The following is a 25,545-nucleotide window of genomic DNA, read 5'->3' as shown; positions in this document are numbered from 1 at the left end:
AGGATGAGACTCAATATGAGTCCAAGCAGTGAATCACAGCCAAAAAAACGCTGCGGAAAAGACCAGTACGGAAACACATTGTGTTTTTTTCTACAGAAAGTCCACAGAGTTTTCCTCTTCCAGCATTTCCGTAGGTATAATTGACATCCTGTGACTTTTTTCTGCAATGTACGGATGGGATTAGTCAGAATCCTACCCACTTTGCAGGTACTGTAAAACGCAGCATTTTTTTGCAAAACAAATAAAAAAAGGATAATGCTAGGTTCACGCTGACATTTGGGTTTCCTTCCTTCTGTCAGCATGGGGGCACGAAAGACAGAAACCCCAGATTTTAAGGGGAATCTGCTGCAGAATCTTGTAAGGAGATGTGAAATTAGCCTTACAATTACACTCCTAAATATAATGTCAAGTCAGAAAACATCTCAGTACATTACACAAATGCAGGAGAATAGGGTTTGTCTAGTTTGTCTAGCAAAAACCATAGCGTTTTACTATCCCTGCAAAGTTACTGGGATTCTAGTGAACCCCATCCACACACTGCAGAAAAATAAACGCAACAGTAGACCATTGAGGCTTTGGAAATCACGTAATATCAATTATACCTATGGAAACTCCGACTGCGGTTTCCCTATGCGGACTTTCTGTGAAAAAGACCACAATGCATTTCCACTGAATTTTTTTCTGCTGCACTTCCAAATGTGGGGTTTCAGCCTTAAACACACAGTTAGGACTGTGAAATGACATTATGCCCAGGGTGAAGAAAAGCGCAGCTACAGCTAATGACGTCTGTTTCTTTTTCATACAAAACCATAAAAAATTGACCTTTAAATACCCCTACAGACTGCTACTGAAAAACCATATAAAGAAGTTGACACATAAATACGACAAAGAAGGAAAGGGGAACAATAGCTGTTTTGTGCTATAACAGGGTGGGCAGGACATGTGACAGGGCGCTGATAGTCATCACAGCAACATTTTTAGAGCACATACAGCTCAGCAATTCCTTTTTCCTGTCTAGCAGTGTATAATAACAGTCATGAATAACTATTTCTGGATATACATAACATACAATCATGAATAACTATAACATAACTATAAATATACACTCTATCATATCGGTGGTGGTCAGTAAAAATGCAAAAGTTTTAATGTCTAAAAATATACATAAAGGAAAATACTAAATAAAATCTTTAAATGAAGCCTAATGACTATATCAGCCATTGTTTCTATAGGTGCCTGGAAATATAAGCGAACTGGATAATAATAAATCTGAAATAGAATGTTTATCTAGCAAAATAACTTTATTCTGAACTGCTTTAGTTATAAAAGAAAAAAAGCCATTTATGTTTGTAAAACATTGCAAGACATATAAATACAATAATAGATATACCCTATTTACTCTCTGTACAAACCCTCCCTATTACAACACTGCCTGCAGTTTTTATTAGAAAAGCATATGGAAGTATACAAGTGCACACACTATGTTAGATTCTTATGCTGAGCATTTTCATAACGCCCTGAAGCCACAAATGGTTTTCCCATTAACACTTACAAATATCTGATAAATAGCGCAGACTGAAATGAGGAATTGCATAATTAGAGATACCAAACTATTAATCTTGTTATGAGCTTAAGGTGGGGCCCCACATGGTGTAAATGCAAAAAAATACAACATTCTACAGTCACAGCAAAGTGGATAAGAATCTAGCAAATCCAATCCCCACTTTGAGTTAAAATATGCACTGCAGACATGCAGCGATTTCCAAATCCATTGCAGTTTTGGAAATCACAACATGTCAATTATACCTATGGAAATGCCAGCCGGTTTCCCTATAAGTATAATGTGGGGATAATGTCCATCCTTATGGAGAGACCACCTATTATGTGTGTGGAGACTTATACAGCCATAGTTGCTCCACTGCAAGGGATTATGGGAGGAATATGCAAATCTGTCTCCCAAGATGTAAATAGGGAGACAGTGCCTCTGTTATGCTGCCCTCTATAGGAAGCACCAGAGACTTGTGTAAGGGGGTGTTTCCATGTTCAGGTTTTCAAATGCTGTTTTTGAAGTCAAAACCAGTAGTGAGTTTACGAAAAGAGAAGTGGTAGCGCCTGTCCTATATACTGTCACCCCTTTATGACTCACACCTAGTTTTGTCTTAAAATAACTGCATCTGAAAATGAGTTGCTGGCTTTAGATAACCTAGTTTCAGGCCTGGGGCCTACGTGGCATAGACACCATGATTGCCTAGTTGAGTCACGAAATCTGGTTTTCCTTTTAACATTTTGCTTTAGTTATCGTTTGCTGATCTACTTTCTAAAGCTGAATTCAAAGTGGTGTCGTGGTTTTCTATGAACAAAGAGTAAAGTATTTTGGGATCCCAGCTGACATATACAAAGCTTACAGTTAGGTCATGTGACGAATACCAAAGCGCTTGGCTATCTTGTGGTATGTATCAGTCCGCCGGCTGTCTTACATTTATCGTCCATCCTGTGGTTTGGTCTTCTTTGAGAACCAAATATCTAACAAATGTTCTACTTTTATCTGCCCTGTCTATGGTGGGTGGGGTTTCACTTGCATGGGATTGGTTGTGAATGAATTATCACAGTGTGAAGCTGATGTAGCAGAGCTGGATTTGAGTCAGTTTGCATTACATACAAAGGTAACGGACTCCCTATCTCAGCCCTTATCAGCCAAATTCAATTAAACCGACTGATAAGCGCTCAGAAATCCTGGAGATCTCTGAGAAGCTCCGCTACTTAAAGTACACAAACAACTCAGAGCTGCTCCCAGCCCCTCCCTCCCCCCTGAGAGCAGGCAGCTACATCACTTGACAAATGAGCAGATAATCCCAAGGGCCATAGAAACGGACTCCTATCAATCCGACTCCTATCGATCACTGCCTACCATTTATATAAATGAGTTAATAGCACAGCGCTGATCTTGATAAATGTCAGACCGCTGGTGTTCATGTCACTACACTATGTTGTCCTAACATAAGGGACCTAACTTGATCCCTTACAATGAAGACGTCACAATAGGCTGATATGTCCTGTTTTCTATAATTAACTTTCCTGTTTAGACTAGGACAAGCGAACAACTTCAGAGGAATGGGCAAGTTAACATCAGATCTATTCTAAGGCTGAAAGTGTACATAAAACAGAATAGCAACACAATACATACAGATAAGCCCCTCCATATGCTTTTATGTATGTCATTTTCACTGGGAGAGAGATGTACTTTTTGGAAACTATGATGTCAAATAAACCCCGTTAATTTAGCTGTCACCCCTGTACAGACGATATAGATATACGACTCCAGTATTAATGCCCCTAGGAATGTTTTTAAAAACAAAAAAATAAATACATGCAACAAAAAAATACAACAAATGAAAGAGTGATTAAATTACATGGCATTTCAGTTCACATTCTCCACAAGAACCTGAGGTCTGCATTATTAAATATTCACAGTTATTAAACTTGTCTGTCAATGGCTCCACAGCAAAGATATAAAATGAAGAAACAATACAGAAGAACCCATGAGATTACATGGATAATCTAGTATCATTCCATGCATTATTACAGTAGTATTACCCTTATGGCTGAATTATCATTATGTACTCCATATGGTCGTAACACATAATCTATGTAGAATGGGTAGCTGAATAAATTCATTGAGATAATACTGACCCTTTGGCAACAAGTTTCTTCCCATAATCCAAACACATACCAATAGGTTAATAGACCCACTGTAATAATTTACCTACTAAATAAAAGTATATCTTTAGGGGAAGCGTGCGATCACACAATGTCCTGTACAGTAGAAATTGCTAGCACTATACAATGAGCTGTCTGCTACAGAGACATGCCCATGGAGGACTTTAAGAAGCAGGAGAAGAGGAATCTTTCTACCATTTTCAGCATACATATCCCAGGACATTGCAGCATTGTTATAATAACATATTAGTGAGCCGTACTGCTGCCTGTTGTCCATTTGGTCATACATAGCTTTGCGAGCTTGGCTTACATAGCTGCTACAGAAAAGCTACCTCTCATACTCATAGATATACCAAGGTCTGCCACCTCCACAAGCATATTCGGCTACTGCCACCAGGTTACAGAGCATGGTACAGTGATAAACTACTCAGAAGTGTTATGTAAATGACACATTTGCTGCAGGTTTTCAGTGCACTACTTTCCTCATTTGCATAATATTTCATAATATTGTATAATAGTTGTTTTTGTCCAAATCTACAAAAAATGATATACATAACAAAGGTATGTTGTTTATCACTGTAATGTGGTCTTTTAGCGCCCCAGGTTACAGAGCACAGCATGTAGTTCCTTCATAAATTTGATCTTAAAAATGGATACATGGGGTGGACATGTAGCTTGTGCTGCTGCATAGAGGACTACATGGGAGGAGACCCTTTCCAACTACATTATTATGAAAGACATTAGACTGCAGCAGGGTATTGAGCATTAGCAGTGATTGAAGTGTGTTAGTGACAATGGCGGTGCTATGGCCTCCCTTACCATGTGAATGTCTGTTTCCACTCTATTCAGTTTTGGAGCTGCTAGTAATAGATGGATACAATGCTTGGCTATCTCCAGTAGTCCTGTAATTGGATGGAACAGCTGCAGACATGACTATGGCTCCTTCCAACTGGGCATGTAGGATTAGTAGGATCAGTCTTAGCAGTCAGGCCACCACCAATCAAACACCTACTCCCTATCCTGTTCCCAATGTCCACCCCTGAATTTCTGCTGTATTTTCAGGCTAGTTCTGTGCTACTGACAAACTGGAAATTGTCACTGATGGCCTACAGTAAGTACAGAAAAAGTAGCAAAGCATCTAAAACTTTTGGAAGTGTCACATTAATATAAGTAATAGAACAGTCGATACTAAAATCCAGATACACTGAATCGTCGTCCCTGTGTCTGTTACTGAGAATAAACATTCAGCTTCTTTTTCCTTTGATGTACATTTGTATTCACCAGGGTACATGACTTTGGTGATCTTCAGTTCCAAGGTGCCATCAATGGGGTCATGCTTCAATATCATTTTCGGGTCTCCTTTATTCCTGATTGTTGAATCAGGAGTTGTAGACAGCTCTTTATTCGTGGACGCATCCCCATTTCCTTTTAGAAACAGTATTGTTGAATCTAAGGATAAGTAAAACATTTTTAGATCTGGATATAAATGACAAATTCAATTTTCTGTCAAATATTCTATATATTCAGTTTTATATTTACGAGTAGGCTGCCCCATATGTGTTTTGCAGCTACCTGGAAGTAATTGCGCGATCCGGTACAGATAAAGCACAAGATATGTTCCTTCAGATACAGCTACTTGCTGTAATAAAGTACTGTAATTTACCAAAGAAGACATCCTGCAATGCCCCACATTGGCTTTGGTTCAAAAAACCGCAACACAATCTGCAACAAAAAAGCTGCATTTCCACAATGTGGGGCCTCGGCCTTAAAGTTCACAGAGTCACATAGGTCAATCTTTCACACCACCAACAATGTAGTGAGAACCTGGTGACACTGCTTATTAATATAGAGATCAGTCAAAAGGAAATATTTCCTATATCACTTAATATTACTTATTCATCCAGTAACCAACAAGATGTGGTGAATGATGATTACTGTGAATATTCAGTCTCAAGAGAAGAAATATCTATAAGATATACAGTATATGCTACATACATATACACAGAAACAGAAAAATGATACATACCATGTTCACATGTAGCATTTTCACTCAAGTTCTGATATATCATGGACCTGTTAAGAGGGAATGTATATGTTCATATATGACTATTCCTAACAGAAGCTACTTTTGAACAGTATAATGGAGGACTAGCTATTCTGCCATGTTCTAGTAAACCCCACTACACTAGATACATGTGCTGGCTGATTTTTCTCCATTTCACCCATTCTTTATTATACAGATTTCTGCAGTCAGTAAATATGGAGGCTTGTAGCGGTATATGGCTATAGAGGCGACAAATATATTTTTGTGTGTCTCCTTCCACTATTTAAAGCAAACAGAATGTTTGAGACATTTAGGGGAAGTGGTAACATCTTGTGAATAACACTCTGCAAAAAGATAAGCACCAAGATGATCTTATCTGCAGTACAAGCAGGGGGTCAAGGACGGACCAGTTTTGACCAGTCTTAGAGGAATCTAAGTATTCATCTTGACCTTTTTGATTAAAGAATATAATGTCAGTACGACATGGCTGACAAAAGCTGCATGTCACTTGTATGAGAGAGGGAGTTGTGCGAGCATACAATGCCAAAACCAATGACTGTTTATGGAAAATCACATTTACAGTCCATATGGAGACTATAGTGTTTGTCCTTATATTCCCAGCATCTGTTATATGATCACGTAGACTAAACAGAACATGGCATAGATTCGTTTCATAGTCTGTGGAGTAACATAAATGGGTGTTTGGTAGGGTTCACTAAATGACATACCTGTTATGATTTAGGACTGATTCACATTTTCCATTAATCCATCCACAGAAGGGGTCCCCTGACTGAATACAGTCTGTGCAGCTCTTATTGTAGGCATCACAGTCATCGAGTGGCAGTCTGGCAACCTCATGAGTAGTTCCCAAATACAGGACGTGCTACACAAAAGGCACAAAGATGTGAGCAACTGAACAAGCATTTCCAGACCAGATGTCTTTCCTACTTGAATGTATCACATCCCACCAGAATAAATGAATCACTGGTCCGTTATACTTTTATGTTTTCTTGGAGAATGAAATCCACATATGATACCTCTATAGAAAGAATGAGTTTATCAGACTAAAGGAACCCATTGCAAATTGTAAGGTTTCATTATGAAAAGTCTACATAGCTGACTTGTTGTATATCAGTCACTTAAGGAATAGAATGAGTCACAAACCACAGACAGTCATGTCTTACTATAAACTGAGTTCAATACAGTAAGTCAGGTCTGGGTGATAAAGTACTGCACTAATCTATGATTCATTAGGATCCAGTCATTATAATATCTGTGACAGGTACGAGATAATGTAATGACCCATTTTAAACACTTCCTGCCAGTGCCACGTTCCATGAATAGGCATCTGCTCATTCCTCCAGGGACACAAGTGTTGGGGCTCCCCCCTCTCCCCCTCCCAAATGCTGTATCTGTTTCTGATGTGGGGAATGTCAATCCAGTTGGTATGGTTAACCCCTTGGACTCTTCACTCAATAATGACTGTTGCATATAGGGAGTTTGGCAGAGGCAGGAGGTCATCTCTGTGTCAATGGGTGTTCAAGAGGAATCTGCTTAGTATATAATGGCAGTACTTCATTTCACACAGTGACAAGAAATAATGTTTTGAAATACTATATTTCCCAAAGCATTATGGATGTGTTTCACTAGGAGGACACAACATTTAAATTAGGTTTAATAAAATGTATTAAAATTTACCTCCCACACACTAAGAGTACACAACTAATAAATCTATACTTTTCATATAGAAATATATTTAATAAAATAATAAAAACTATACATATATATAGCACCACTGCAATCGTAGAAAGAGATTATTTACACTACATTTTGAAATGCTGCAGAATTTTTATTTTATACTTAACATATTTTCATTCGGCAAAAGTATTAAAACATAAAAATTTGATATAAATTTGCATTCAATGTAATCATGCCAACTCATAGAACTATAGAATGAACTTAAAGGGGTTGTCAAGAATAACTGAGAATTAACCCCTAAACTAAACTCTCTCCCCCACCTAACTTCTAATTTACTTCAATTAATAAAATCTATAATTACCCAGATCCCTGGAGTGGTCATGTGACCACCCCAGGGACTCTTTCTGATAATCCGGTGGTGTTCCATTTAACCACTTCCTAAAAGGAATGTCATCATTACAATTCCCTTTTCCCTATCCCCATCAATACTTACCGCTCCTTCCTGTGTCCAAGGAACGGCTCCTCCCCTCTTCCTGTCTTCTAGCAGTGGGCAGAATAGGTTAGCTAGAGAGACAGGGAGAGGAGGGTGGGAAGGGCTAGTAATAGGCCGGATCGCTAGGCTTCGTGAGACAGGGAGAGTGGGAAGGGCTAGGTTTAGTGAGACAGGAAGGGTGGGAGGGACTAGGTTTAGTGAGACAGGGAGGGTTTTGTAATGGAGTGAGAGAGGGAGGAGTGGGGGCTGAGTGAGAGGGAACTAGTGTAGCATCTACACAGGAAGTTGCACAGCAGGAATCTAACACCAAGCAAACAAAGGCAGAGGATGCTAGCAGCTGCCAGAGACTCCATGATATCACTCCAAACACTGCTAAAGGTATATGGGTGTACTTATTAACTCATTACTAGCACTAATAGACCTTTCAAAAACAGACCTTTCTGCCCGGAAAACCCCTTTAACGTTATTTATGGTGAACAGACCCTGGGATGGCATTGGAGTTCGCCCACCCTTTTCAAAAAATCTTAGAAATTGTGTTTATACAAAATGTAACTTGTAACTTTTGTCGACAGATAACATAAAAAGTTCTCGTTTTTGGAATGAAAACAAAAAGTATACAAAAGTCTAAAGTTTACTACTCACCGTATTTGACTTCAGTTCCATGAAGTGTAGTTTTCCTTCAAGATTAAAGGGAATCACTTCAAGAGCGTTAACAACTCCATCTTCCAGTTCTACAACCTTGTGTACATTTCCATCATCTTAGAGAATAAGAAAAGGTATATTAACTTGCTTTTATCCAACCAGTACTCAGGCAACTAAATATCACCACAAACATATGTGATAGAAATTTGTGACTTGTACTATTAAGCCACATGGGAATCCCTAAAAAATGTCTTCACTCCTTGGGAAGCCTCTAATCCCATTCTTGTTTCAGAGAAGCTTGGTTTAGAGTTGGGTAAAGATCATATATTTCTTGTCCAGTACTACCGTATAATTTGGATCCAATATGCTTACTGCTTACAGCATGTCTCTGAGCAAATTAAAATAAGTTACCCTCCCTACTGTAAAATAGACAGGTCTTGTTTTTGCTGTGAAACTCTGAATCCAGGCTCATGACACCACAAGATTCTTGGGAACCCTGGCTGGGAAACCCAGCATTATATTATGAAGACTTCCATTTAGAATTTGAAGTGCACTTTTAATACCAAAAGTCAGTTCTGGGACCCCACTGTTAGCAAAGAGTACTGCGGAAAACTGTAGGCAGGAAAAAGATAAGCCCTTTACTAATATGTGTCCCTTAAATACTCTGCACTGCATTGACTAAAGTGATGGTCACATTTCATCTGATCAAATGTGTTATGCGGTGACCACATGACCCTCATCTTCCAATAGATCACTTTAGACATGATGTAATATTCGACATAACTGACTTAGACAGGTTTGTTTCTATGTAGCGGTAGTTTATGGCAGGGGTAAGGCAAGAGAAATGGAATGGCACAATATATTTTATGTATATACTATATATTACTAAGTAAAATAGTTTCTATTGCCTCTGCATTCCTGCAGTCATTTTGGTAACTGTGAGGTCCTGCAATGCCCTTTAAAATTAAGTATCCTACCCCTAAAGATTGGGACTACAGTGCCCTGCAGTGCAGGAAGTAAGCTGGTTCAAGATTATAATGGAATAAGAGACAGAATACAATTAGGGACAAAAACGGTTAAGTATGGTAGAGGGTGTCCCCGACAAAATTCTCAGTTGAAAGTGGGATCTGCCTTTGGAAAATTTGGGAACCACTGTTCTAGATGAATCTATTTGATATCTGTGAACTTAAAATTGGATTTCACTATATTTTTTCTGGTACCTGTGGCTAACACGAGGATTCTGTAGATGTTCTCGTTTGCTGCAGTTATCTCATCCACCACCATCTTCCTGTAGTAGTATAGATTTTGCATAACAGTACTATTTTTTAACGGCCACAGCCATTCTGTCAATTCTGGATGGTTTATTGCCTCTTCTGAAGTCTGTTCAGGGGTCTTTGTAGGAGGCGGAAGGCACTGGATAAAATAATGGAAAGATGAGCACACAGATAGAAAGGCAACAAAACAAACATACAGCAGGAGAGCAAAGAGGTAACTATATAATATTATATTACAAGTAGGAATAATTATTTACATACTGAAATGCATTTGACATCACGTGAATATTTCATAAGTTTACCTATATCTATATGTGAGTGTTCATATCTCCATAACTTAGTAATTAATGGGAGTAGCTAAGATCATTTGTGACATGGGCTCCTCCTCAATAACATATGTATATCAAGAACACATCCCAGTTCTTCTTTGATATTGCCTTTTACTAATAATTGCAACAAATGGATATGAAATGACACTACCTACAATAATCCCTGAAAAGAATAATACAAAATGGATAGAACCTGTTGCACCTGTACTCTCTTCACACTGTTGCACCTGTACTCACTTCACACTGTTGCACCTGTACTCTCTTCACACTGTTGCACCTGTACTCTCTTCATACTGTTGCACCTGTACTGTCTTCATACTGTTGCACCTGTACTCTCTTGACACTGTTGCACCTGTACCCTCTTCACACTGTTGCACCTGTACTCTCTTCACACTGTTGCACCTGTACCCTCTTCACACTGTTGCACCTGTACTCTCTTCACACTGTTGCACCTGTACTGGCTTCATACTGTTGCACCTGTACTCTCTTCACACTGTTGCACCTGTACTCTCTTCATACTGTTACACCTGTACTCTCTTCACACTGTTGCACCTGTACTGTCTTCATACTGTTGCACCTGTACTGTCTTCATACTGTTGCACCTGTACTCTCTTCACACTGTTGCACCTGTACTGGCTTCATACTGTTGCACCTGTACTCTCTTCACACTGTTGCACCTGTACTCTCTTCATACTGTTACACCTGTACTCTCTTCACACTGTTGCACCTGTACTGTCTTCATACTGTTGCACCTGTACTGTCTTCATACTGTTGCACCTGTACTCTCTTCATACTGTTGCACCTGTACTCTCTTCGTACTGTTGCACCTGTATTCTCTTCACACTGTTGCACCTGTATTCTCTTCACACTGTTGCACCTGTACTCTCTTCACACTGTTGCACCTGTACTCTCTTCACACTGTTGCACCTGTACTCTCTTCACACTCTTCTCACAGTAAGATATCATTTTCATAGTACAGTGAGTATTTGGAAGAGAATATGCAAGCGGAAATGTGGTCTTACCGTTCCAGGACGAATCCCTAGGTCCTTTTTAGAAGAACCCCACAAGCTGGAACTTTTGAAAAGATTCTCAATGTCTTCAATGTCATAGGAGCACACAGCACTGTGATTCCTAAAGCAATGTGAAAAACAATAAGGATGACTTGTGACACAGTAAAAGAAAACAGTGGTGTTACTTGTAGGAACAAATAAGACAAGTATGCAATTTTGCATAAAGCAGTTTCCAGTTCTCTATGTTTATTATAGAATTAAAGGGGTATTTGCATCGCTGAAAATGATGGTATATCATCCTGGTCACCAGCTAAGCAATAATCAGCAGTATAGTCACTTTATTCCCAGGATTGATGGAAGTCAGATTCGATCAATCAGAATACAATATCATATAATACCTGTGTATAATCATAAATTATAGAAAAATGGGCAACACTTCAGAAGGTGTCAAAAAAGTTAACTATTTATTCCAAGCAAAAAGTGCAACAAGGACTGAAACATTGCACTTTTTGCATGGGAAAAAAAGTCCATCTGTAGGAGTGAGGATCCATTTTCTACTGTTATTGGAGGGTTTATGAGTTGAACAATGGGGACAATACCCTGTGTTGTCTTTAGAATGGTACTGCTTTGGACATTCTTTTTACATATCATAATAGAGATTGTCATTTTTTATCCCTAGCACAGTGATTCTCATGTATAAAACAAAGTGCAAATGTAACAAATATCTATGAGTACCTGTCCAAATTTTATTTTGTCAATGCAGGTATAGAGAAATGGGGTGAATTGTACTATGTACTATGGGGAGTGAATTGTACTATAAGCATTTTTTGTCCTATTCTAGTTATTATACTTAATGCTCGCATACTGTACAGTATTTGTCTAAAGCTTGAGCCAGGATACTTACCATGAATTTGTGAAAAGTCCATAAATCACATTCCCTGTTTTTCCTTGCAGAAAGTAGATGTCTTGTAGGTGTGGATAATATTGCCCAGATAACTGGTTTCCACACATCATACGTGCTTTCAGTGCTGTACTGAATACATATCGAGTATTAACGCCAGTTGATCCTGAGTCTTCCTGAGGAATCAAAATTTGGTTAAAAATGTTGTAATGGCTTTATCACAAAATAAATGTATTATGGAAATAGAATTGGAAAAAAATAAGCAAGAATACCATATACCATACGGGTAAAGAGTGACGGAAAAGGTTTGAGTGTACTAAAATATACTTAGAATATGATGCTAAACAAATCATTTTTGCAACATTTTTAACCTCTTGTAACAATGGCATAATGTTCAAGATGTTTCACAACTGGTTTTGGTGTTTTTTTTTTGTTTTGTTTTTTTTTAACTTTATAACATTAGTTAATTATTTTTTTTTCTAAAGAGAAGCCAAAAAACACCAGAAAAGCTGCTATATCCTGGGAATGCTATATTTTGAGAAAAAAAAGCCAGAGAGATGCCACAAAACATCAAAAACAGTGTGTATGTAGACTATTCACTATATGACAACATGTAGAGGATAAAACTGGGGGAAGTCTATATGGTGCACAGTGTAACTTGTGGACCTTTATCCCTCCTTAAGTATTGTATGCACAAACAAACTACAAAAATTATGGGCCAGTAATGCTCAATGAATAAACGTATAATTATTATTATTAAAACCCTTGACGAAGCTGTAGGCGAAATGCACACTGGGGCGTGTTTGTTCCTTTGCCCTCTCCAGATTTGCCACCATCACTTTGTTGTATTGAGATATATGGGTATGTGTAGTTGCTACTTGCTTACGCTAGGTTCACACCTGCGTTCAGGGTCTCCGTTCTATGGTTTCCGTCTTCTGCATGCCAGAAGACGGAAACCATAGACCGGGTCCGGCCGTGAGCGGCAGTGAGCGTTTTAGGCTCTCCGCAGCGAAACCGTTTTTTTTTATCCGGACACAGAGTACTGCATGTCCGACTCTGTGTCCGGATTATAAAACCCGGTTTCGCGGCGGAGAGCGCAAAACGCACACCGCCGCTCACGGCCAAACAGCTTTCTCACCCATTCAAATGAATGGGTGAGAAAGACTCCTGCAGGTTTCTGTCTCCTGCCTCTGTTTTAGGCAGGAAACGGAAACCTGAAGTACGGAGTGCCGGCGCAGATGTGAACGAGCCGTTAGATACATTTATTACCTGTTTTCTGAGGAGCGGTCTGTTTGTTTGTTTTTTTCTGTGGTCCCATTAATGTAAATTTACATATTTTACAGTTTATTATATGTTAATAAATTATACAATTTTTATTCGGCTATTTTTGTGCTTGTTTTTTGTTATATTATATTGTATGCACAAGAGTTATCAGACTTCATGTACTTGTCTACCATTTTTTCAGTAGGAATGCGGCAGAAAACGCTACAAGGTGAGGTTTTGTTATTGTATTATATGTCAAGTAATGTGTCAGAAATAGCAGTGTATTGTCTTTATAAAAAGCTATTGGAAATCACCATCATACTTAATAAATTGTCGGCGGTACAATTTGACAATATTTCCCTATTAATAATTGCTGGGAAGGAGTTGATCATTTGTCTTGTTGCGTTCACATTTCCCACCAAGTATAGGACAGTTTGCCATCTTACCTTACAAAGTTGAGCCACCATAGACAGTCTTTTCTCTAATGTTCTGCTTTCAATATTATCTTCAGAGAAGAAGAGAAGAATTTTATCTTGTATTTTGTCTTCTTTCTCGACAACTATAGACTTCACAAACTTTGGCTCTAATAAAAAAAACACAACATATTGTATTTTATTTTGTATCTACCTTAATATTTAATAGACATGTATATAAGAAATGTGAATATCATCCACACAGGATCTTGTCATGGATATGTATTAGAAAAAGGGACAGCTACACATTATATCTATAGGAGCTTTTGTCTTTATAGGCATTAATATGGAGTCCCTCCTTTCCCTTTCCAGCTAACAACACTTCTACTCTTCTGGGAAGGCTTTCTACAAGATTTTGCAGTGTGTCTGTGGAAATTTGTACAAGAGAGTATGTTTGAGATCAGACACTGATGTTGGATGAGAAGGTCTGGCTCACAATCTCTATGCTGGAGTTTATACACCTGTGGCAATGGAACGCAATTAAATACCAACATTCAATGATTAAGAGGGGTCTCCCAATACCTTCCTCCATATAATGCAGCATCAGCCCCCATTAAATGTAGTGGTGGTCTACCCACAAGCACTTCACCTATTGTAACCTTTTCTCAACCACATATACTTTGGATATATGAATGCACACAGTCTTCATGCACAAAACAGAACTGACAAAATATAGTGGGGAAAACAGAGAGCAAGCACTGCAAAGGTTTTGGTGCAGATTGTGTAGCGTAAATTTCATTCATAAATGAATAGCAACATAACTTGGAGGTGCAGTACGCTGATGTAGCAGACCACCGGAAATTGGCCATCTGGGCATGCACAGTCGGCTCTGCCCAAACCTGAAGTGGCAGAGCCGATTGCGCATGATCGAGATTTGATATACGTACAGCTCTGTGTCTGATGCCTGCAAAGGCAGAAGTTCCAGAGACGAGAAGGAGGGGAGTGAACATAAGAAGCTAAGGGGTGGTGGAGAGTTATGACGCAGGGGATGCTTGGAACAAAGGGCGAATGCCCCCGATGCTTTATGATTGTAATTTGCATAACAGAAGAAAATGATTTTATCAGAAATGGTGGGCATAAGCTTAGAATGAAGGTAGGAGTAGAATAGCTTTTTTAAAGGCTATTCCAACTTGCCATTAGTTAAAAATGTATTTTTCTAATGATAGACTCCCTATAATGTAGACTTAATACTTTTCTATATTTTAATCATTACTTACGTCTTAAGAATTTATCTCCTGTGTACAGAAGTGGAGTTTTGCCATGGATTTTGCGAAAAAAGGTTTTCATCATGCTCACTCCATTGTTTGATTTTCGGGATAATGTGGAGTATACTTGATCTCCTGAAAAATGTAAGAATCATTTTAATACATAAATATATCTGTGCCGAAATAAATATATAGATAGGCAAATGAGAAGTGAGCAGCATTCTTCATAAAAATAAAGGACGGGTGCCAGCAAAAGACTTGATCCAAAGTCAATTAAATAAATAAATAAATTCCTATAAATGTTTGGAGTGCTGAAATATCATATGGATGGATGGATGGAATAGCTCATAGATCTGTAGTGCAGTGAGACACTTAACAAGTTAAACAGTTTCAGCAAACCGTTCAGCACAGTCGCTCAGTGGCTAGCTTAGCATTGTTTCCTTGCAGTGCTAGTGTCCTCAGATCTAATGAAGGGCAATATCTGCACAGAATTTACAAGTCCTCCCCATATTTGCGTGGATTTCCGTCTATATGCCAAAAATAAACTGTTAAGTAAAATGGCTTCCTGTCAAAACAACTGAACCTTGTGAGTGTTGGGGACGGTCACCTGTTTGGCAGCCACTAACTCCTCTACTCCATAGAGCTCTCTGCACTTTGAGTCCCTTGTGTTAGAAAAATGCATTACACAAATGTTTGTCATTGTATAACTTCTCTTGGCTTTTTCAATGAGTTTTATTGTGAATTATCTGGCTGCAGTAAGTTATCACACTCACACTTTGCTACATATGTGGATAGATAGCTAGATAGATACTGTGATCAATTAGATATAGAAATTGCATCTCCTAATATTCATCTAATTTCCTGAAAAAAAAAGTTTAGTTTAGATTATAATCTGATATTTATTGGAAGGCAAGGTTGACATTGCAAATATACTGTAGAGTTATAGGTTTATAGGTCAAACCATGGTAAACGGAGTCATTATTATAAATGATAGCATTTATTACCTGCTATTAAAATGTTATGATTGATCTCTGGTGTTAGAGGTGCCATTTGTTCAGCCCAAGGATATGAAAGCTTCTCAAATTGTTCACCAGCCTAAAATTACAGGACCAAGTTATCAATATGTTCAGGGTTTATGTTTACTGTGGAGAATCAATAAAATATATAACATCAACATTGTTTGTTAATTGTTACTGATAATAACTACTGATACAAGGCCATACAGTACATCTTCTAATGAATATAGTCATTATATATAGATACACAATGCTGCTCTACTGTACAGATAAAAATACAATACTGCAAAAACTGCACAATTAAAAGATGGAGTCATGTGGCAGACTGAAGCCCAGTTCACATCTGTGGTCGGTATTCGGTTCGGGGAGTCCGCTTAGGGACCCCCCGAATGGAATACCGAACGCATTTAAAAAGCAGTTCACTAAGAAAACACATGGAACCCATAGACTATAATGAGGGTCTATGAGTATTCCGCACAGTGTCCACACGAATCATGCGGAGAGGAAAGTACTGCAAGCAGTAAGCAATACTAACTATGTAATATGATATATCAATAAAATGGCAACATACTACAAACACAGAGAAATCAAACTTTAACTTGACTTTTAAATAAACAGTTGGAAGAAAATAATAATAATATTAATAATATCTATTAAGTAAATGTATAAATAAATAATAATAATAGCAAACACAGTTGAAATAAGATTGTTTTATTTATCCTATGTAGTACTACGATATAGTATGCAGATAATATGTTCACTTACTACATGCAGGCAGCAGACAATCACACACAAGGACTCCTACATTGCATATGCACACTCATACCATAGCATAAATACAGAACTATACACACACAGTCAATCTATACATTATTATATATATATAATACACACATATATACATATTTATGGCAATTCATAAAATTAACACTTCTTTTTTCAAAACATTCTTACTTTGCAGCAATTTTTCCACACCTCCTGAAACTATAGACACTCACACAAATAAGATTGTCCCCTATTTCAAAAGCCTCACCCTTCTGTACGGCCCTGGATTTTTTATCATATTCATAAAACAGAAGTTATTATTTTTCATTTTCACAAATCTCAAAACTACAGTTCACTACAAATATTAAAATTGTGTATTGTATCATAATAAAAATGTAAATCATCAGTGACTGCCTCTAAGAACAGACCTGATATAGAATGCATTTTCATTGATATTTTCTATATACCAGTGGTTCTGAGTAGACAGTAGTGGAACTTATATATGATTCCTTACAATATTCAGACATGAAAAGTAAAACTATAATGTGCGAGATTTTTGATTTTGATATGTAAAGGAAATAGAAGAATAATTTTAAATGTTTTAAATGCAATGTATTTTCAGGATAGGTGATCAGTATCAGATAGTAGGGGGTCTGATGCACAGAACCTGCACAGATCAGCTGTTTAAGGGAACCCCCAAAGGTGGAACCTGAAGGCTAAGACCAAATAAGTCATCAAAACCCTACGACACCATAAAGCGCGGCTCTGCCACTGTGCTGTAGTTGTTACCTACCATGGCCCAGCAGCCAGGATTGTATGCATTAGTGCCACAGACAGTGAGTTTTTCAAGAAGTTGACCCACAAACGTTACATAATTTTTGCAATAAGGCTGCAAAGAAGAAAAAAATCAGTTTAATATTTTGAGATGTGTGAGACAAACAGAATGGTAATTGTCTTTACGTAAAAAAAGAGTACAAGATGAGGAAGAAAAGATGATGTATCAGCTATATTTGTTTACTTATGAAATCCATAATCTCAAACATATTGTACTTTTACACTACTGTTATAGACATCTGTTGCCAGTGGCGTAACTACCGCCGTAGCAGCAGAGGCAGCTGCCACAGGGCCCGGGACATTAGGGGCCCAGTGACAGCCGCTACCGTTGCATTTTTATTTATTTTTTTTAATAGGCCATTACCGGCTGGAGTTACTCCAGCTGGTAATGGGCCCTATATACTTACCAATCCTGGCAGGGGCAGGATCGGTAAGTGACGTCGCAGGCCCCACAAGCATTATTATACTAGGGGGTCTTTTCTGACCCCCGAGTATAACGATTGGAGGCCGGAGAGATAAGATAACATAAAAAACTGTGTTACTTACCTCTCCAGGCTCCGGGATAGGCTTCGGCCTACTTGCGTGATGTCATATGACCCGCGACGCAGGGCCCCGGTCACATGACGTCCCGGAAGATGGCCGACAGTGACGGAGAATGCAGGGGAGCCGGGAGATAGGTAAGTAACAGTAGTTTGTATCCCTCTGGGTCTCTGATTATTATATTCTGGAGTCTGAAAAGACCCCCCCCCCCCCCCCCCCGAGTATAATAATTGTTCATGGGTGTCCACAATGGGACATAATACTGTGTACTGGGTCCAGTATGGGGACATAGTACTGTGTACTGGGGCCAGTATGGGGACATAATACCGTGTACTGGGGTCACTATGGGGACATAATACTGTGTGCAGGGGCCAATATAGGATATTATAGTTTGCACAGAAATGTGCGGGGGGGGGGGGAGGAGGAGGCCGGCGTTAGGGGTCAGTTGGTCAAGGTCTTCAGCGTCGGGCGGGGGGTGGGGGCATGTTATGCCACTGGCCCGTTCCTAGTTACGCCACTGTCTGTTGCGCTAATCTGTCATAGGATCAGGGCAACGAACTTAACTGCCAATAGAATGACTGATTCAGCATTCACTGTAATGTAAAACAGAAGGCAGAAGATTTCCTTCATCTTTTTCTAACAGAAGAAAAAGTCTTTAAGTCCCCTGAACTGATCCTATAAATAATGATTAATGGACTTCAATAACACTAATGTGAACATAGTCTTACTAATAGTTAGACAGTGTAAACTGAAGACAGGCAGCTTGAAAATGCACCAGATTTATCACAGTGACTTATTCTGGCTGGTACATTAAAGCATTTTTATCCTGAGGCCTCATGTTGCAGAAATTCAGCTTTTATTATGAAGACTTTGAGCCAAAGCCAGGAGTGGATTGAGCAGAAGGTAGAAGTATAAGAACTTCCTATATGTTTCCTATACCTTTTTCAGCCATTTTGGCATTGGCTCAAATAACCGCAGCAAAATCTGCAACCAAAAATTTGCGTTTCTGCAACGTGGAGCCTCAGCCTTAGGTTAAGGCCCCATGTAGTGGGCCATGGCAAAAAAAAAAAAAAAAAAGCATTGCAGTAAAAACCACAGCGGCAATGCTTTGAGGTTTTTCCCACAGCACTTTTCACAGAAAGTCTGCAGAGGTTTCCATTATACCCATAGGGAAACCGCCAGCAGCTTCCGTAGTTATAATACAGTATAATATTTTCCAATGCCCGTATTTTTCCACAATATGTTGATGGGATTCGCCACATGGTGCACCGGCCTTAAAGTGTTTTTTATTCTGTTTCGGTGCACGTTTTACTGAAATCTACAGACAAAGGTTGTTGACTTTTTTGCTGCGATTAAAAAAATGCTACAGACCACTCGTATAGCAAAACAATGACAGCCTCCTATCTCCTATAGCAAATGTCTGGCTGCAGTGTTTTAGCCACACAAAAAAAATGTTAAATGACAAACATGTCTAAATGGTGTGAAGCCAGTCTAGAGATATATTTTGTTCTATATCGCCACATAGTCTGCAAAGTGGTATACAAATTCCTACTTTCAGACCTTACAGTGTGCTTGTATATAACTAGACATGTACTAATAACTAGTATTAGCAACTAATAACAGTCTAATACAAGTTGGTTTTCTGGGATGTTATACGTAATTCTCTACGCTTAGAGACTGGCGGCCTAAGGCTGAATGGAGGCTACCAAAGAGAGTGCAGTTTTTGTGCTGCCAGTACACTACACTCCATGTTGTAGAGCATGACATCTCATGTATAATTCTAGGAGGACTGGGAACTCACCTTTCCTTGACAGATATTAGGATCAGCTCCAATCTAGGAACATAACAGAGATGAATAAGCCTTTAGTTCAATGGATACAAAGAGTCTATTTATGTAGTATCTTTACCAGTAAGAGAAGATGTATACCGTGTAATTCTTCATTATCTCAAAATTATAGTGATACAAGATCTCTTCTCCTCCAATGAATAAGGAATGATCTTCTGATTGGTAGAATATAGGATTGGCCACCTGTTTGGGCAGAGAAGAAGACCAATGACCTGTTGGGAAAATGAAGACTATTAAGATAAATTAAAAAATATACTTTTTTCTTATTTGTCTTTTCTTTCTGATTTTATATATTTTATATATTCACTTGAACAAGGTTGCGCTGCAGTTCCATCCATAGTGTGTGGCAGGTACTGCTATGCCAGGAATGGGAGGGATACGACATAATACCATTGCTGTATTCTCAGGATCAATAAGGGAGCCTTGCCTATCATAAAGTTATGTCCTAGTGATATACCATCACTGTTTTCATAATGTTGTGTTAGGACAGTCTGTTAATGTTGCATTATACTGTACTTGTGAAATGATGCTTCCGCAATAAGATTAGCTTAGTTCCTCTTCTAAGTAACAACATCTTATAAATTTACCTTCCTGTTTCTCTTGCTTAGCATAAAATTTTCATGTTGACAGCTTGGTCTCCTAGAGTTGTTCTGCCCAAGATGGTAACATAAAGAGTAAAAGCTGATAGTGAACAAACTCAATTGTAAATGATAAGATGCAAAAATTGTAGATACCAGCTTGAAAGTAATTTTGACAGGATGTTATTACCAATATACTTCTAGGTGTGTCTATTGTAAGTAGCGGATATGTAAAAGATATGTGCTTAGTATCACCAAAATGAGTCATCCTCTAGTAACAGGAAGAAGCCAATATATCACTTATTCCCATAACTGTTATATATGGATATGTCAACTGTATCCAGTGTATGTCCGGTTATAGAAAACCTATACAAGCGAGCAGATTATACAGAGGATGAACACACCACCTGAGATCCACTAACATAGTTATCTGTCAGTAGGACAAGACCTCACAATATGCCATATATCTGCATAAAAGGCCAGAAACCAAGAACACACTTCACTTTTACATTATTTTTTACGATGAGTACATTCTCATATCAAGTCAGACTCAAAGACATATAGGAGGGATTAATGATGTAGGAACATGCTCTGCTATAATATAAGCTCCATTACAACTACCTACAATCCAGTAATTCTGTGCCACCATGCCATAACTAGTTTACATAGGTTGAGCCAAGGCAAAATCTACAATAGGGACCCCAAATACCTTGTTCAACAGTGGCAAAAGGATCTTTATTATCTTGTCACCCACTAGGAGATTCTGAATCACTAGGATCGAAGGGGCACAGATAACTGGGTGCATGGGACCTATTCAAATAAATGAACTACTATGTAATATTATTATATTGACTCAATCAGTGAAGGAATTTTACTTTGCCCTTTTTCTAAGTACCCCTACTCCTGTGAGAACCACATACCTTAATAAAAAGGGAATGCCCAAACTTCACAGAATATACAGTCCTATGAAAAAGTTTGGGCACCCCTATTAATCTTAATCATTTTTAGTTCTAAATATTTTGGTGTTTATAACAGCCATTTCAGTTTGATATATCTAATAACTGATGGACACAGTAATATTTCAGGATTGAAATGAGGTTTATTGTACTAACAGAAAATGTGCAATATGCATTAAACCAAAATTTGACCGGTGCAAAAGTATGGGCACCTCAACAGAAAAGTGACATTAATATTTAGTAGATCCTCCTTTTGCAAAGATAACAGTCTCTAGTCGCTTCCTGTAGCTTTTAATCAGTTCCTGGATCCTGGATAAAGGTATTTTGGACAAACAATTCAAGTTCAGTTAAGTTAGATGGTCGCCGAGCATGGACAGCCCGCTTCAAATCATCCCACAGATGTTCAATGATATTCAGGTCTGGGGACTGGGATGGCCATTCCAGAACATTGTAATTGTTCCTCTGCATGAATGCCTGAGGATTTGGAGCGGTGTTTTGGATCATTGTCTTGCTGAAATATCCATCCCCGGCGTAACTTCAACTTCGTCACTGATTCTTGAACATTATTCTCAAGAATCTGCTGATACTGAGTGGAATCCATGCGACTCTCAACTTTAACAAGATTCCCGATGCCGGCATTGGCCACACAGCCCCAAAGCATGATGGAACCTCCACCAAATTTTACAGTGGGTAGCATGTGTTTTTCTTGGAATGCTGTTTCTTTTTGGACGCCATGCATAACGCCTTTTTTTATAACCAAACAACTCAATTTTTGTTTCCAAAATGAAGCTGCCTTGTCCAAATGTGCTTTTTCATACCTCAGGCAACTCTATTTGTGGCGTACGTGCAGAAACGGCTTCTTTCTCATCACTCTCCCATACAGCTTCTATTTGTGCAAAGTGCGCTGTATAGTTGACCGATGCACAGTGACACCATCTGCAGCAAGATGATGCTGCAGCTCTTTGGAGGTGGTCTGTGGATTGTCCTTGACTGTTCTCACCATTCTTCTTCTCTGCCTGATATTTTTCTTGGCCTGCCACTTCTGGGCTTAACAAGAACTGTCCCTGTGGTCTTCCATTTCCTTACTATGTTCCTCACAGTGGAAACTGACAGGTTAAATCTCTGAGACAACTTTTTGTATCCTTCCCCTGAACAACTATGTTGAACAATCTTTGTTTTTAGATCATTTGAGAGTTGTTTTGAGTAGCCCATGATGCCACTCTTCAGAGGAGATTCAAATAGGAGATCAACTTGCAATTGGCCACCTTAAATACCTTTTCTTATGATTGGATACATCTGGCTATGAAGTTCAAAGCTCACTGAGGTTACAAAACCAATTTTGTGCTTCAGTAAGTCAGTAAAAAGTAGTTAGGGGAATTCAAATCAATAAAATGATAAGGGTGCCCATACTTTTGCACCGGTCAAATTTTGGTTTAATGCATATTGCACATTTTCTGATAGTACAATAAACCTCATTTCAATCCTGAAATATTACTGTGTCCATCAGTTATTAGATATATCAAACTGAAATGCCTGTTGCAAACACCAAAATATTTAGAACAAAAAATGATTAAGATTAATAGGGGTGCCCAAACTTTTTCATAGGACTGTATGTTTATAAATCATCCAGCCACCGGTTTCCACCTTTTTTTTTTTTTTTTACAGCCAGTCATAAAACATCAGATTAAACTAAACGCACTTTGCCATTTGTTTTATGGAGATATGCAGGTGCAGTGCATATGATGGTGTCCTATTGTGGGCGTATGAAAGCTGGGAACGTCATACGCCAATATGGTTTGCATAGATTTTACTCATGACATCTCACTGAAATTCCCCTGAATCAATTTGATTCCCGAACTAAACCATATATTTCACAGAACATAGACGTAACTGACACTGCGGGAAGTGAAACTATTAAAGGCCCTGTACAAATTTCAAGGGGAAATCGTAAACTATAAAGATTGTAATCAATTCAGATAATTACTTCCTTGTATTATACCAAATTGATGGACGCTGAATGGTTAAATATTTTTTTGTGTGGGTCATGTTTCCTGAAAGTTTAAGAAAAAGAGGTTCTCATATGACGCCCTCCCTGCATCTCTTTGTTCAAGGCACAGTGGGGGGTACAAATCACTAGTACACAAGAGAAGATATACAGTATAGCCACAGTCTTTTAAATGGGCTAATATGATGTCTTAATCCCTATATGAGACTACAACCATCTGGTCACTATACCTTGTGACTTGTGGTACGATTATCAGTATTAATAAAATTTCATCAATGTTATAGGAAGCAACACCCCAATTAATAATGCAAACTATTATATTTTCTGCACGCCAAAAGCTACCGATTAATACAATTCACTTAGAAGTAAAGCAGCTTCCATCAGTCCTACGATTGTAGCTCATGCACGTCACTGTATTGTATTTGTTTTTGGCAGTATGATCTAGATTCTACTCACCTCTCACAGGGTGGGTTACTCTTGGATCCATTCTTTTGTTACACAGGATCATAGTAAAGAAAACGGAGAGCCTCAGGAGAATAAGTATGTACGGCTTCATGGTAACGTAGTGAATGTATAAACCCAGGAAGGATTAAATGGTTCTTATACTGTACATCTACCACAGCTCCCCCTGGTGTCTTTACTGAAAGATTACACCATAAAAAGAACAGAAAAGGTTATCCAGTTAATGGTTTTTTTTTTTTAAATGTACTTTTATTAACAAAGAAACTTTCAAATATTTTAATTTTCCACTGTCCTTTATTGCTGACATATCATCGTTGTTGTATACATATGGGATAGGCTGAGGAGTATTCAGGTGAATATTGTAGTGTTAGATAAGGTAAGGCTCTGTATTAAACTCTCCTGGTGTCTGGAGCTATACTCTATCACTTCCTAAAGACTGCAATGATCAATAATGTCAGTTGTCTCCAATTCATTTCACTAACCATAAAATTAACACAAACTGCTGTGTCGACTATACAGGAAATACAGAAAATATGGCTGCCCAAGAAAAGAGTTTATGTAACGTTCCAATTGCCCCACCGTATGGAGTCCTTCTCCTGGTGCACCAGTTTAAATTAAGACACTAAAACATTAAACCATGAGGTAGTTGGACGGGACATTAAACTGGGGGCAACTAGAGGGGATATGAAACTGGGCTATCTGGAGGGGGACAATAAACTGGGGGCAAAGATGTCTTCCTCCAGCTACTACCACTGTTTAATGTCCCCCTCCAGTTTAATGTCCCTATTAATCCCCCCCCCCTCCTTCATCTGCCCTCAGTTTAATGTCCCCTTTCATCTGCCCCAACTTTAATTTTTCCTTCTGACACCCGTTTAATGTGCCCCTTTTTTCTGCCACCAATCCTCCCCCTTCATCTGCTCCTGGTGTCTTCAGGAAGCTACATGCACGATGTGAGCGATGTCATCACATTGTGCCTACAACTACCGAGCACACAGGGGGCAGAGTGGTGAAGCAGGAGCTGTCTGTGGACAGCTCCTGCTTCATTCAACATTACATTCAACTCCAAACATGGAAAGTTGCATAAATGTTAAAGAGTTCAATTTTAGTCTCATCAGACCAATCTAGATGATTCTGCGTGTGATTGGGAGAGGGTGCTGTGGTCAGATGAGAAAAAATGAGCTCTTTAGCATTCTCAACTAGCCGTATTTGGAGAAAGAGAAATGCTGCCTATGACCCAAACAACACCATCCCCACTGTCAAGCATGGAGGTGGAAACATTATGTTTGGGGGTGTTTCTTTGCTAAGGGCACAGGACTACTTCACCACATCAATGGGAGAATGGATGGAGCTATGTACCGTAAAATCCTGAGTGACAACCTCCTTCCCTACACCAGGACATTAAAATGGGTCGTGGCTGGGTCTTCAAGCAGGACAATGACACAAAACATACAGTCAACAAAGGAGTGGCTCAAAAAGAAGTACATTAAGGTCATG

General features: G+C 38.7%; 1 protein-coding gene across 1 annotated transcript; it reads right to left on the bottom strand.

Annotated features, from left to right (window-relative positions):
- Positions 1-1,320: 1,320 nt before the first annotated feature.
- SEMA7A (semaphorin 7A (JohnMiltonHagen blood group)) lies at positions 1,321-24,145 on the bottom strand. The gene is made up of 14 exons (XM_075273635.1): positions 24,046-24,145; positions 20,132-20,262; positions 20,006-20,038; positions 17,624-17,719; positions 16,054-16,144; positions 15,062-15,184; positions 13,818-13,954; positions 12,112-12,284; positions 11,220-11,328; positions 9,815-10,007; positions 8,595-8,710; positions 6,490-6,644; positions 5,744-5,790; positions 1,321-5,166 (listed from the first exon to the last, which is right to left on the bottom strand). Exons 1-14 carry the CDS (start codon positions 24,143-24,145, stop codon positions 4,874-4,876), a joined length of 1,797 nt encoding a protein of 598 aa, XP_075129736.1. The 3' UTR covers positions 1,321-4,873.
- Positions 24,146-25,545: the final 1,400 nt, after the last annotated feature.

This window comes from Leptodactylus fuscus, chromosome 5 (assembly GCF_031893055.1).
Source record: "Leptodactylus fuscus isolate aLepFus1 chromosome 5, aLepFus1.hap2, whole genome shotgun sequence".
Lineage (NCBI taxonomy): Eukaryota > Metazoa > Chordata > Amphibia > Anura > Leptodactylidae > Leptodactylus > Leptodactylus fuscus.
The sequence above is the reverse complement of the archived record's forward strand: the minus strand, read 5'-3'. Positions and strand labels throughout refer to the sequence as shown.